This window comes from Cervus elaphus, chromosome 15, assembly GCF_910594005.1.
Source record: "Cervus elaphus chromosome 15, mCerEla1.1, whole genome shotgun sequence".
Lineage (NCBI taxonomy): Eukaryota > Metazoa > Chordata > Mammalia > Artiodactyla > Cervidae > Cervus > Cervus elaphus.
In genome coordinates, this window is record NC_057829.1 from 28,757,410 (window position 1) to 28,771,731 (window position 14,322).

Consider the following 14,322-nt stretch of genomic DNA (forward strand, 5'->3'; position numbering starts at 1 on the left):
AAGCTCAGAATGTTTAGAAATATTTAGCTCCAAAGACGGGAAAAAAAGGTTTGGATCACCTTTCCAAGAGTAATTTGACTTTTGGTAAGAGTCCAGTGACTCTGTGGGCTGAATATTTTGTCAAAAAGTCCATTGTATATATAGAAAATTTCCAAAAATGACTTCGAAAACACTAAGTTCATAAAATTTTGTTTTAAGTGCTTCCTAAAAACATCCAAATCTGGAGAATTTAGATACTTACTAGCTTTATGACACTTAAAAAAAAAGCCTAAAACCATGTAATAATCTCTAATAAAATATATAATGGATTTATATTTTTTAAAAAATAGATGAGCTCTCTTTTTAGACATGAAAAGGTTCTATAAATGGAAAATTAGTGTACTTAACTTCAAATGAGGGTTAATTATTATACAATGCACAGAAGCATTATAATCATGGTTTAACATGTTTATCCAAATTAATTATTGCAAATCCTTACCTTGTATTAGTATTAACAAACATCAAAACCACATTACAGGAATGTGATTGGGGTAAGGGAATAGCTAGTGGTATAGGACAGACAGTATACCAGAATATGTATGTGGGGATGCTGAAGGTTAATACATAAAGAACATAAAGCTTTGCCTTAAAAAAGTAATTAAGAAAACAAATCAATGCATTCTGTATAGTCTTTATAGTACTTTTGCTATGACTTACAGAGCAATGCTATTTTTTGTTTGCCTCCTAAATTAGTTGTTAAAATCTATGTACTCCTTTGCACAATTTTTAGCTGACAAATGAAATTTTTCATCCCAAGAGTTTCAAAAAATTTAATTCTGTCATACTGAAAACAGTGGTAATTTCTGAAAAATGATTATTTTTTTATGTATCCAGTGGACTCTAAATACCATGATTTTATGCCCATCATCATCCACTTAAGAAAATACATGAATGAAGCATTTTTTAAATGCTTGAAAATTTTACATCAGTCTTCCCTTTTTTCCCCTGAACTTGCATTTTCATTCCATTCCTATCTTAAAACAGTGGTTCTTAACAAGGGTAGAGAGGTAGAATTCCCAGGGATGGTGGTGGAAATTTTGCCTACCAGGAGACATGTGACAATGTCTGAAGACATTTTTGATTGTCACAACTGGTGACAGAAGGGTGCTGGCGCTCAGCGGGCACTAGTGATGCTGCTAAATATCCTACAAGCCTCAGGTCAGTCAACAAACAACAATCATCTGATCCAAAATGTCAACAGTGCTGAGGCTGAGAAGCCCTCTCCAAGAGGGATGTATTTTTATGACTAAAAGTCTTATTCATCACATTATACTTCTCCACAACAAAATATTTATGTAAACTGATAAAAATATAAATTTCTTGTAACATAAAGGCTTAACTGTTTAAAAAAAAAAAAAAACATGTCTCCTAGAATGGGTTATTACAATGCTTTTGAATTGTGGTGCTGGAGAAGATTCTTGAGAGTCCCTTGGACAGCAATGAAGTCAAATCAATCAATCCTAAAGGAAATCAACCCTGAATATTCATTGGAAGCTGAAGCTCCAACACTCTGGCCACCTAATGTGAAGAGCCAATTCACTGGAAAAGCCCCTGATGCTGGGAAAGATTTGAGGGCAAGAAGAAAAGGAGACGGCAGAGGATGAGACGGTGAGATAGCACCACTGACTCAATGGACATGAATTTGAGCAAACTCTGGGAGATACTGAAGAGCAGGGAGGCCTGACATGCTGCAGTCCATGGGGTTCCAGAGAGTCGGACATGACTTAGCGACTGAACAACAGCAATCTAAAGAGCATAACATCTAAAGATCTAAACAATCATCATCAAATGTAAAAAACGAAAATATATTAAAATATTCCTAAGGAGATGAAGCTTAGTTTATTTTCAATTAAGTATTATATGTGAATAAATATTACTTGTTGCTACAATGAGACAGAATTCAGCTCAATGACACTTCTATTTTCATGAGAGCTGAGAAACTTTATTTATACAAATAAGTACATGGAAAAAGAGTTCTGTTGAAATAACATCATTTATTTTGTGAGCTTCTATTAAGTTATATATAGTTACAAGTTTCATAGTGATCTTTTATTAAAAATTATTTTGGTGACCTATCAGCCAATAACTTAAGATTCTCTTAAATATTGTTAAAAACAAAGAATTTGAAACCAACTGACTTACAGAGGACTTTTTAGGTAACCTTTCAAGGTGTCATTCTCACTACCTATAGCTACTGAGTCACCCTGAGATTTTTAAGCCCCTGCTTTACTACAAATTAAATTAGGCCTTGTTCTATGGAGAGTCTTTGGGAACTTCTGTTACTTTAATATGAGAACACAACTTCACTTACCAGGTAGGGTGTGTGGGCTATCTCAGCAGGCATTTTAAAACCTAGCAAGTCACTTTGAAAAACCTCTATCAACTTCCCCATAACCATGTCCATCATGAAAAGTCATACACAGCTATCAAATACCTATGCCTAATAGCCGAGGTCTTAGAAACCATGAGATGGGTTTTGTGAAAACTAGACTCTCAAGAAAGAAAATAGTCCAAATATGACTAAAATTCTTCCCATTACTCCCTTACCTCTTAGATACTCTGTACTGGGCTGTGGTCAATTTTCCAGTCTCAGGGTCATGTACTGTAGCTCGGCTCAGCTACAAAAAAAGAGAAAGGACAAGGGCTTACTCACGTAGCGGGCAATTTGGGGCTTTTGTTTTGTTTTGCCAAGCCACAGGTGATTGGAAGGGTTCGGATTGGTCTGGATGGTAGGCAATGGTTTCAAATCAGCAGAAACATTTAGAAAAGTGGCGATAAGAAAAGCCACTTCCAAATCAAGAAAAAAATGGGTTGACAGATTTTTGTTGCAGATTGTCCTTTCACTTTTTTTTTTTAAATCATTTGAAGCTGTATGTAAATGATTTATAGCACTGGGTTTCACAGGTGCTTTCTCAGATCTAGAAGTTTAATGTTCTCCAAATTATTTGGCAAAAGAATAATTAGTAGTCTCTTTAAATTCATTTTTAAAACTCTCACCAAGCTATAACTGTCGTTAAATCTCTCTGGTAAAGTAAAAGGCAACTAAACTCATAAATAATAGCATTTGGAAGACTGAGATCTGAAGCATAACTCTGTTCTTTCCATTGCCAACGTTTAAGTCAGCAACTTTTTTAAAATAAAAACTCCAACAGGAGAAATACAGATTACTCCATAATGACAATGTTATTTTATAAGATGCATGAACAAATGCCAACACAATCATGAAGAATGATGTGAATTCACTGCAGCATATTTATGAATATGAGAGAACTACATAAACAAAGACTACTCCCAGATTAATCCAGGCTGCTGCCTTTTTTTTTTTTTTTTCCATCTTTGGCAAGAAAAAAGAAAAAGGAATAAGAAAACAAGTATTAGGCCAGTTCCTGGACATTTGATTCCTAACCTGAAGAGAGATGAAAAGTATATAACTCCCTAAAAATAACAGATCAATTAAATATTAAAAACAGAACTTCTAGTTAGAGAGAAAGACCTGTGAAACACAAAGCAGTTTTTCCATGCTTAAAAATAGGCGGTGACTTGACTGGAGACTGAAAATGACCTACTTCCCTTAAATGAATGATTCCTGTAGGATGTACAAAACACTCATTAGAGGGCAAAATATGCAGCATACACATCTCTTACCTTTTGCTAATTCTGTAATGTACCGTCTCCAAGTCTCCTGTTATTGGGTTTGAAATGGTGGCTCGCCTCAGCTGTGAAGCCAACCATCAAAATAGTTGCATTACAAAACAAAAAAAAAGGAATCACATTTATCCAATCAGTCAGAAATCTGGGATTTTTACAAAGGAGGCTAAAAAGAGAAAATAACTCCATAAACTTCCAGTCACCTGTGTTGAACCTTGAAAGCCAATTAATTTTTAAATTTTTTATATTTAAAAAAAAAATTTTTTTTCATGAATGGAGGGTACACAAACAAAACAGACTGGAAACTAAATTTCCTTGAAAGGTTACAGGATATGAAATGAAGAAAACAAATTTCTAAAATTTGAAGTAAATTTATAGTTACAAGAATGGCTATATACATTCAGTAACTCATTACAAACTTTTTGCTTTAATTTTTTTCAGTGACGGAAATGTTTGCAAAGCTAATGTTCAAAATCAGTTTGAAGACAAGATGGCAGAGTAGGTGGACGTGGAGTACATCTCTCTCCATGATAAATCAGGAATACACCTTCAGACACAGAAGTGCATGCAGAACACCAGCTGAAAAGAATATATAGACCCACACAAAACTCAAGATCAAGCCCTGAGCCTATAGAGTAGGAGCACTGACTCCAAGACCCTAGACTACCAGAGAACTAACCCTAGGGAGTATCAAATAGTGAGAACTCACACAACGGAAACCACCTGAATACAAGACCAGGCATCACCCAACCACCAGTAGCACCCTGTGCAGGATGCCTCATCTAAACAACAAACAAAACAAAAATATAAACCCAATCATCAGCAGACAGAATTACCACTTCACTCAGCCTTGCCCATCACAGGAAAAACAAACAAACAAACAAAAACTCAGCATAAATCTCACCCTATATAAAGCTTACACAAACCACTGGACCAACCTTAGGAGGGCAGAATCCAAAAGGAAGAAAGAATTCAACCTTGAAGTCTGGGAAAAGGAGACCTCAAACACAATAAGTTTAAAAAAAAAGAAAAGGCAGAGAAACACTACACAAATGAAGGAACAAATGAGAAACACAGAAGTCCAAATAAATGAAGAGGAAACAAGCAAACTCTCTGAAAAACAATTCAGAATAATGATAGTAAAGATGATTAAAAACCTTGAAAACAAAATGGAGAAAATGCAAGAATCAATTAACAAAGACCTAGAAGAATTAAAGAATAAATATTCAGAGACAAACAACACAATTACTGAAATTAAAAATACTCTAGAAGGAATCAATAGAAGAATATCTGAAGCAGAAGAATGAATCAGTGAGCTGGAAGATAAAATAGTAGAAGTAACTTCTGAAGAGTGGAATAAAGTAAGAAGAACAAAAAGAACAGGATAGTAACAGAGACCTCTGGGACAATATCAGAAGCACCAACATTTGAATTATAGGGGTCCCAGAAAAAGAAGAGAAAATGAAAGAGTATGAGATAATTTTTGAAGAGATTACAGTTGAAAATTTCCCCAATATGGAAAAGGAAATAGTCAATCAAGTCCAAGAGGCACAAAGAGTCCCATACAGGATAAACCCAAGGAGAAACATGCCAAGACACATACTAATCAAGCTAACAAAGACTAAACACAAAGAAAGAATATTAAAAGCAGCAAGGGAGAGGCAACAAGTAACATATGAGGGAAACCCCATAAGCTTCAGGAACTCTGCAGGCCAGAAAGGCATGGCAGGGTATATTTTAAGTACTGAAAGGGAAAAATCTACAACCAAGATTACTGTACCCAGCAAGGATCTCATTCAAAACTGATAAGAGAAATAAAAAGCTTTCCAGACAAGCAAAAGTTAAGAGAATTCAGTACCACCAAACCACCTTCACAACAAATGTTAAACAGACTTAATAGTCAAAAAAACAAGAGAAGGAAAAAGATCTACAAGATCAACCCCAAACTACTAAGGAAGCTGAAGTAGCAATCCTCATATCAGACAAAAGAGACCTTAAAATAAAGAATATTACAAGAGATAAGGAAGGACACTACATAATGATCAAGGGATCAATCAAGAGAAAGACATAACAATTGTAAATATCTATGCACCCAACATAGGAGCACCTCAATACATAAGACAAACAATAACAGACACAAAAGGAGAAACTGACAGTAACACAATAATATCAGGAGACTTTAACACCCCACTCACACCAATGGACAGGTCATCAAAACAGAAAATTAATAAGGAAAGACAAGTCTTAAATGATATATTAGATGAGATGAATCTCATCAATACTTTTGGGACATTCCATCCAAATGCAGAAGAATACACCTTCTTCTCAAGTGCACATGGAACATTCTCCAGGATAGACCACATCTTGGGTCACAAATCAAACCTCAGTAAACTTAAGAAAACTGAAAGAGTATCAGGCATCTTCTCCAACCATAATGTTAAGAGACTAGATATCAATTACAAAAAAAAAGAAACTGTAAGAAACACAAACACATGGAGATTAATCAACACACTTCTAAATAACCAACAGGTTACTGAAGAAATCTAAAGGGAAATCAAAAAATTTCTAGAAACAAATGACAATGAAAACATGACAACTCAAAACCTATGGGATGCAGCAAAAGCAGTTCTAAGAGGGAAGTTTATAGCAATACAATCCTACCTCAAGAAATAAGAAAAAGATCAAATAAACAATCTAACTTTACACCTAAAATGGCTGGAAAAAGAATTAAAAAACACCAAAATTAGAAGAAAAGAAATCATAAAGATCTGAGCAGAAATAAATGAAAAAGGAATGAAAGATACAATAGTAAAGATTAATAAAAGTAAAAGCTGGTTCTTTGAGAAGATAAACAAAATTGACAAAACTTTAGCCAGACTCATCAAGAAAAAAAGAGAGAAGAATCAAATCAACAAAATTAGAAACAAAAAAAGGAGATGTTACAACAGACAATGTAGAAATACAAAGGATTATAAGAGACTATTATGAACAACTACACGGCAATAAAATGGATAACCTGGAAGAAATGGACGGATTCTTAGAAAAGTTCAATCTTCCAAGACTGAACCAAGAAGAAATAGAAATTATGAACAATCCAATTACAAGCACTGAAATTGAAGCTGTGATCAAAAATCTCCCAAAAAACAAAAGCCCAGGATCAGATGGCTTCACAGGAGAATTCTATCAAACATTTAGAGAAGAGCTAGTGCCTATCCTTCTAAAACTTTCAAAAAATTGCAGAGGAAGGAACACCTCCAAACTCATTCTACCAGGCCACCATCACTCTGATACCAAAACCAGACAAGGACAACACGCAAAAAATAAAACTACAGGCCAATATCACTGATGAACATAGATGCAAAAATCCTCAACAAAATTTTAGCAAAGAGAATTCAGCAATACATCCAAAAGTTCATACACCATGATCAAGTTGGGTTTATTCCAGGAATGCAAGGATTCTTCAATATATGCAAATCAATCAATGTGATACACCATATTAACAAATTGAAAGATAAAAACCATATGATAATCTCAATAGATGCAGAAAAAGCCTCTGACAAAATTCAGTACCCATTTATGATTAAAACTCTTCAAATAATGGGCACAGAAGGAACCCACCTCAACATAGTAAAAGCCATATTTGATAAGTCTATAGCAAACATTATTCTCAGTGGTGAAAAACTGAAATCACTCCCCCTAAGATAAGGAACAAGACAAGGGTGCCCACTTTCACCACTATTATTCAACATAGTTCTGGAAGTCCTAAGTACAACAATTAGAGAAGAAAAAGAAATAAAAGGCATCCAGATCAGAACAGAAGAAGTAAAGCTCTCACTGTCTGCAGATGACATGATACTGTACATAGAAAACGCTAAAGATAGTATCGGAAAATAACTAGAGCTAATCAGTGAATTTAGCAAAGTTGCAGGACACAAAATCAATACACAGAAATCACTTGCATTTCTATATACTAACAATGAAAAATCAGAAAGAGAAATTAAGCTTACCTAAGGAGACAAAAGAACTGTACACAGAAAACTGTAAGACACTGATGAAAGAAAACATAAATATGTTCCTGGGTAGGAAGAATCAATATTGTGAAAATGACTATACTACCAAATGCAATCTACAGATTCAATGTGATCCCTATCAAATTACCAATGACAGTTTTCACAAAACTAGAACAAAAAATTTCACAATTCACATGGAAACACTGAAGACCCCGAATAGCCAAAGCAGTCTTGAGAAAGAAGAATGGAGCTGGAGGAATCAACCTTCCTGACTTCAGATTATACTACAAAGCTACAGTCATCAAGACAGTAAGGTACTGGCACAAAAACAGAAATACAGACCAATGGAACAAGATAGAAAGCCCAGAAATAAACCCATGCACCTATGGGTACCTTATTTTTGAAAAAGGAGGCAAGAATATACAATGGGGCAAAGACAGCCTCTTCAATAAATGGTGCTGGGGAAACAGGACAGCTACATGTAAAAGAATGAAATTAGAACACTTCCTAAAACCATACACAAAGATAGACCAGAAACTATAGAACTCTTAAAGGAAAACACAGGCAGAACACCCGATGACATAAATCAAAGCAAGATCCTCCATGACCCAGCTCCTAGCAGAAAGGAAATAAAAACAAAAGTAAACAAGTGGGACCTGATTAAACTTAAAATCTTTTGCACAACAAAGGAAACTATAAGCAAGGTGAAAAGACAACCCTCAGTATAAGAGAATAGCAAATGAAACAACTGATGAAGTATTAATTTCCAAAATATACAAGCAGCTCATACAACTCAATGTCAGAAAAACAAACAACCCAATCAAAAAGTGGGAAAAAGACCTAAACAGACATTTCCCCAAAGATGACATACAGACGGCTAACAAACACATGAAAAGATGTTCAACATCACTCATTATTAGAGAAATGCAAATCAAAACTATAATGAGATATCACCTCACACTGGTCAGAATGGCCATCATCAAAAAGTCTACAAACAATAAATGCTGGAGAGGGTGTGGAGAAAAGGGAATGTTCTTGCACTGTTGGTGGGAATGTAAATTGACACAGCCACTATGGAAGACGGTATGGAGATTCCTTAAAAAACTAGGAATAAAACCACCCATATGACCCAGCAATCCCACTCTTAGGCATATACCCTGAGGAAACCAAAGTTGAAAAAGACACATGTATCCCATTGTTCACTGCAACACTATTTACAATAGCCAGAACATGGAAGCAATCTAGATGTCTATTGACAGACGAATGGATAAAGTTGTGGTACATATACACAATGGAATATTACTCAGCCATAAAAGGAACACATTTGAGTCAGTTCTGATGAGGTGAATGAACCTAGAACCTATTTTCCAGTATGAAGTGAGTCAGAAAGAGAAGATAAATATCACATTCTAACGCATATATATGGAATCTAGAAAAAAGGTTCTGAAGAATTTATTTACAGGGCAGCAATGGAGAAACAGACATAGAGAATAGACTTATGAACATGGGGAGAGGGGAGGAGAGGATGAGATGTATGGAAAGAGTAACCTGGAAACTTACATTACCATATGTAAAATAGATAGCCAATGGGAATTTGCTGTATGGCTCAGGAAACTCAAACAGGAGCTGTGTATCAATCTAGAGGGGTGGAATGGTGTGGGAGATGGGAGGGAGGTTCAAAAGGGAGGGCATATATGTATACCTATGGCTGATTCATGTTGAGGTTTGACAGAATACAACAAAATTCTATAAAGCAATTATCCTTCAATAAAAAAATAAAAAGAAAAAAATCAGTTTCAAGGTCAATCTTTTCTTTTTTTTTTTTTTTTTTTTAATTTTTTTATTAGTTGGAGGCTAATTACTTCACAACATTTCAGTGGGTTTTGTCATACATTGATATGAATCAGCCATAGATTTACACTTATTCCCCATCCCGATCCCCCCTCCCACCTCCCTCTTCACCCGACTCCTCTGGGTCTTCCCAGTGCACCAGGCCCGAGCCAATCTTTTCTTCCTTCAAGATATTTGCTCATATATTTCAAATAAACAGTGAAAAAATCTTAGACTGAGCACAAAGACTGATGAAAAGAACTCATAAATGTTATTTAAAAAAAAAAAAAAAACACAGAAAGAGACGACAGCCAAGATAATGATTTTAAACTTTTTTCTAAAAATGAAAGATGGTTCAGAGGTTAACAAGAATATAAAATTTTTATTGTCATTGTGTTTTTTGATCAAATAATCTAATTGAGGCATCCCTTTTAAGACTGAGGTCTCCAAACTCAGAGATATAAGACAGTCTCCAACCTGAAATGAATTCCTAATTAATATTCTACCACAATAATTTTGGTTTACTGACACAAATAAAAGACTAAAATCCCAAAAAAAAAAAAAAGACACAATATGACCTCACTATCTTTTATCTGTTTAAAAGATTTATAAGAGCTCCCTTGGACAACATCCATTTTCATTTAAAATACTGGAGTGGGTTGCCATGCCCTTCTCCAGGAGATCTTCTTGGCCCAGGGGTTGAACCTGAGTCTCCTGCATTGCAGGCAACTTCTTTACTATCTGAGCCACCAGAGAAGCTCATAATCTTTAGTAAAAAAACAAAAAGTACCCATTTGGAAAAGCAGTAAAACTTAACAGCAACAAAAATTCTGACTTCAAGTTTATTCTGCAGTTACAGATATCCAGACAAGGAACAGCAAACTATGGTCCATGGGCTGAATTCATCCAGTCACTTGCTTCTAGAAATAAAAGTTTTACTGGAATATAGCCATACTCATTTATGTATTTTCTATGACTGCTTTTGCATTACAACACCAGAGGTGAGTAGTTATAACAAACTGTATAGCCTGCAAAACCTAAAAAGATTTACTATCTGGACCTTTACAGAAAAATTTTCCAGCTCCTGTATAGTAAGTGAGCAAAAATATTTCTAGTGTTTATTTAACAGCCTCTTTATGAAAATAATCACAGTTTTTATTTTGCTGTCAATAAGAGCAAACAGATTTTAAGAACAAGCTGATGGGGAAAAAGGCAAGAGCATAAACGTCATTCTTGCTCACCAAAGATGAATTTCTATGCTAAACACTAAAGCGTATAGGATTGTGTTTATAATAAATTGTCTTTCTTATTAAGATAAATGATGTAGGTTGAAGCCAGAAAACTATGATGTCATTATTTCAGATTAGCAAGATGTTCATGCCCAATGATATCCTCCAGTTAAGTAATAATGTACCTAGGCAGATAAGTATTATTTCAGGTAAAACTATAGAAGTTATATATAAAAAGTTGGCCTTTGATTAGTCTCTGAGATTACAGGGCTCCAAAGTACATAGAAACTTTTTCAGGAAGATGCTGAAACACAAATCTGTTAAGTGTCAATAAAAATATCACCTATGATTTTCATAATTCAGTGCTTAAAACCTAGTTGCAAGGTTACATACAAGGTACGCAATATGTGTTGATAACAAAAACAGAAAAACTGGTATAAATAGAGCTTAGTTAATTCCATTAGTTTGCAACAATAATATCTAAAACTATCTATGGGGTTATTGTCATGTCAATTATCATTTTTATAATCTTGCAAAGGAAAAGCTGAAACACAAGTTAATTGAGGAGAGAAAAAAAGAAAAAAATTATTTACCCTTGGTTTTGCTAGATCTTTAACAATTTCAATTTCTGCATCAGAAATAATATCATGGAAGCGGATAATACGAGGCTTGTCCCATTCATCCTCCTGTTTGGCTGGAGCCAGAATAAATTTAGGATTCCGGTTTCCATCATGGTAGCGACAGAAGAGTTTTTTCTGTCTCCGAGGAGTCTGAACAAAAAGTTTAAAAAATTGTAAATATATTAGAATAATAATATTTTTAATGATTGTTCCTATGAAGAAGCAATAATCATGCTGGTGTATAGACAGAGTACTTGAGGAAGAACGTGCAAAAGAAATAGTACTCTGCAAATATTCTGCATCAAACAGGACCTTCAGAATTTTAAAAGTTTTATTAATGATTCTTTTCTGGAAGAGATTGTGAGGTTTCTCTTTAACCCTTCTCTCATCAAAATAAAGTTCAGGCCTTGTAAATATGAAAAAAATAATAAAATGATTATAGAAATACGAAATGAATGACCAGCCCTGCTCCAAACCTCACCAAGTAACTGGGAAGAACCTAGGAAAGTTTCTTAAAGGAAAAAACCTAACCAGGTTTTCCCAAGTGCCTCCCAATTTTTAAAAATTTAAGTGATTTTTTTTTTGAAGATGAAAATCAGTAGCTCTGAAAAAGAGAAAATTAGTTATTAAAGAAGCCAGGTGCTTTTAGTAGCAGATATTAAAGTCAGCAAAAATCAACAAATGTACTTTTCAATCACCTATGTATCACATTAACTAAATATGGGGTTGGCCAAAAAAGATCTTACCAAAAAAAAACACCCCACATGGATGTTTTGGCCAATCCAATGTTATGCCATTGCTGATTCTTCTCTTGATTAAACAAGTATTTCATATTATGAAGTAGAACTAATAATGATTTATGTTTATTCTTGTTCTTTATTTATGAAGAATCAAATCCAAGGTTTTAAATACATCTTTTATATGATGATAAGACCAATTTAACTATTCTGAGAAAAAGGATGCTCCTTTGATTTTGGGCTGAGTTTACATGTGTTTCACATCAACAAACGGGCAAATTAACAGACTTCTGTTATATACCTATAGTTCTATTTTGCTCTCTTATTTAAGAGTTTCTAAGGGCAGTAAAAAATATTCACTCACTACTGGAAATCTGAACACTGACTAGGTACTTAATGATATTATGGAACTACTAACGATACTGGAAATATCATGATAATGGTATTGTGGTCATTTAAAAGTTCTTATCTTTAAATGATACACACTGAAATATTTACATGTGAAATTTTTTAAAAAAATGTTTCATGAGTCTAATTTGTATTTACTCATTAGATCAAAACAAAAGTAAACATGTTCTCTGGGAATCCATGAACTTACCAAAAGTGTCAACATAGATAAGATCTACTTATTTGCTGGTAGAGGTTAGGCTGTCAACAGTAAACCACCAAATATCAAGAAGTCATCAATATCAAAACATAAAACCCAGCCTGAGTTTATCAGTAGTAGAGAAAAATTAAACACTATTCAAATGCTTTCACTTAAAATTATTCCAAAACTTCACTAAATCCTTCTACATACACCAGCATTCAACTGAACACTAGTACCACATGATACTCCTTTAAAAAGGGTTCTATGATCAATTAACATTGAGAAACAAAGTATATCACATTCATAATCATCATAAAAAGGATCTGAAAAGTCCTAAAGCTGAACAAAAGACCTATGATCCCAAGGCTTGAACTGTACTATTTTTGGCCTATTACCTTTTTAGTATTCTGGTAAACTGAGTATAAATATATAATATAGATATACAATAAACAAAGGGATATTTACAGACACATTTTAGTATTTTTAAAAATGTTATAAAGCCAAAATCTATTTAAAGTCTTTATGCATTTTAATATTTCTTAAAGAGACTAAAACATTACATTAGGCAGTTTTACCAAGACTGACTAGGGGCAAAACCACAAGATATCACTGTATAGATAACTCCATCATTTCACAGGATAAGTTAGAATGGTATATTATTTCTATGTAAGACTGCTGAAATCTCTTTTGCATTAAGATATAAGAAAAAACTGTATCACAAAAAAAAAACAACTGTATCACTTCTCTTAAATAATCTGATCCCTCACCTTACAAAGCCTCTTCTAATCTATGAAAAGGGTAATAATTACCAAAAATGCATGTAATGGTATATGAGTCACAAGTTTTATTTTAAAGCTACTTTACTAGAAGTTGGAACACATTAAGTGCAACACCAACAATAAAGTGATGTGACATAATGTAATACTTTAGGAATAAATCTGATTTTTACCACAAAAGTTTAAAAGAATTCTGAATCTCTCCAGAACTATGTACAAACACACATGCACATTCACACACACACAATTGGCTTTTCCACTTTACCATTTTGATACCCTCCCCACGGCACAGCATTTCGTACTTCTGTCTCTCTGGCAGGTAATCCACAGCAGCACCTTTTTTCTTCAGTGTGGTTTTCTGATCAGATTGGTCATCTGAAGACTTATTGGCATCTTTTTCTTTAGCCATTATATACTCAAAGTATTTTAAGTTACCATTAGCTCTCTGATGTTCAGGATCTATTACAAAAGAAAGAAAGCATGTCCATGAGTAAGTTTACAATTGTTCAAGCATGAGCGTAAGATACAGTGGAGGAACATGTAATTTACCTTCCAAACCAGGTTGCTTTATGAGAGTGCAAGGAGGCATTAATGAAATTTATTATACCAAAACAACAGGTGTCAATCAGTACTGCCCCAAGCAAATCAAGATGTACAGTTGCCACATATAGAGATAGTTCTGGAGATGGAAACAGCCATCTATTTCGAAGTAGTAATTATTGCCTTTACTTTGAGAATGTTCCATGTGACAAGTTACTAAGCAGCCAAAGGAACTATGATCAATTTGATGTCAAATGAATTTTAAAGTATTACTGATAAAACTTATTTTAAACAAGAGAAAAGA

At 34.1% G+C, this 14,322-nt stretch overlaps 1 protein-coding gene across 3 annotated transcripts in view; it reads right to left on the reverse strand.

The window, feature by feature from the left end:
• The window catches only part of P4HA1 (prolyl 4-hydroxylase subunit alpha 1), a 99,022-nt gene that overhangs the window by 25,739 nt on the left and 58,961 nt on the right, over window positions 1-14,322 (reverse strand). For 2 of the 3 annotated variants that reach the window (XM_043925022.1, XM_043925019.1), the window contains 3 exons: window positions 13,744-13,937; window positions 11,350-11,526; window positions 2,587-2,657 (listed from right to left, as the gene is read on the reverse strand). In XM_043925022.1, the coding sequence (XP_043780957.1) occupies window positions 2,587-2,657; window positions 11,350-11,526; window positions 13,744-13,937 (442 nt within the window). Of the gene's footprint in view, window positions 1-2,586; window positions 2,658-3,684; window positions 3,756-11,349; window positions 11,527-13,743; window positions 13,938-14,322 lie in introns of all 3 variants that reach the window. The other variant, XM_043925021.1, reaches the window with a different exon arrangement.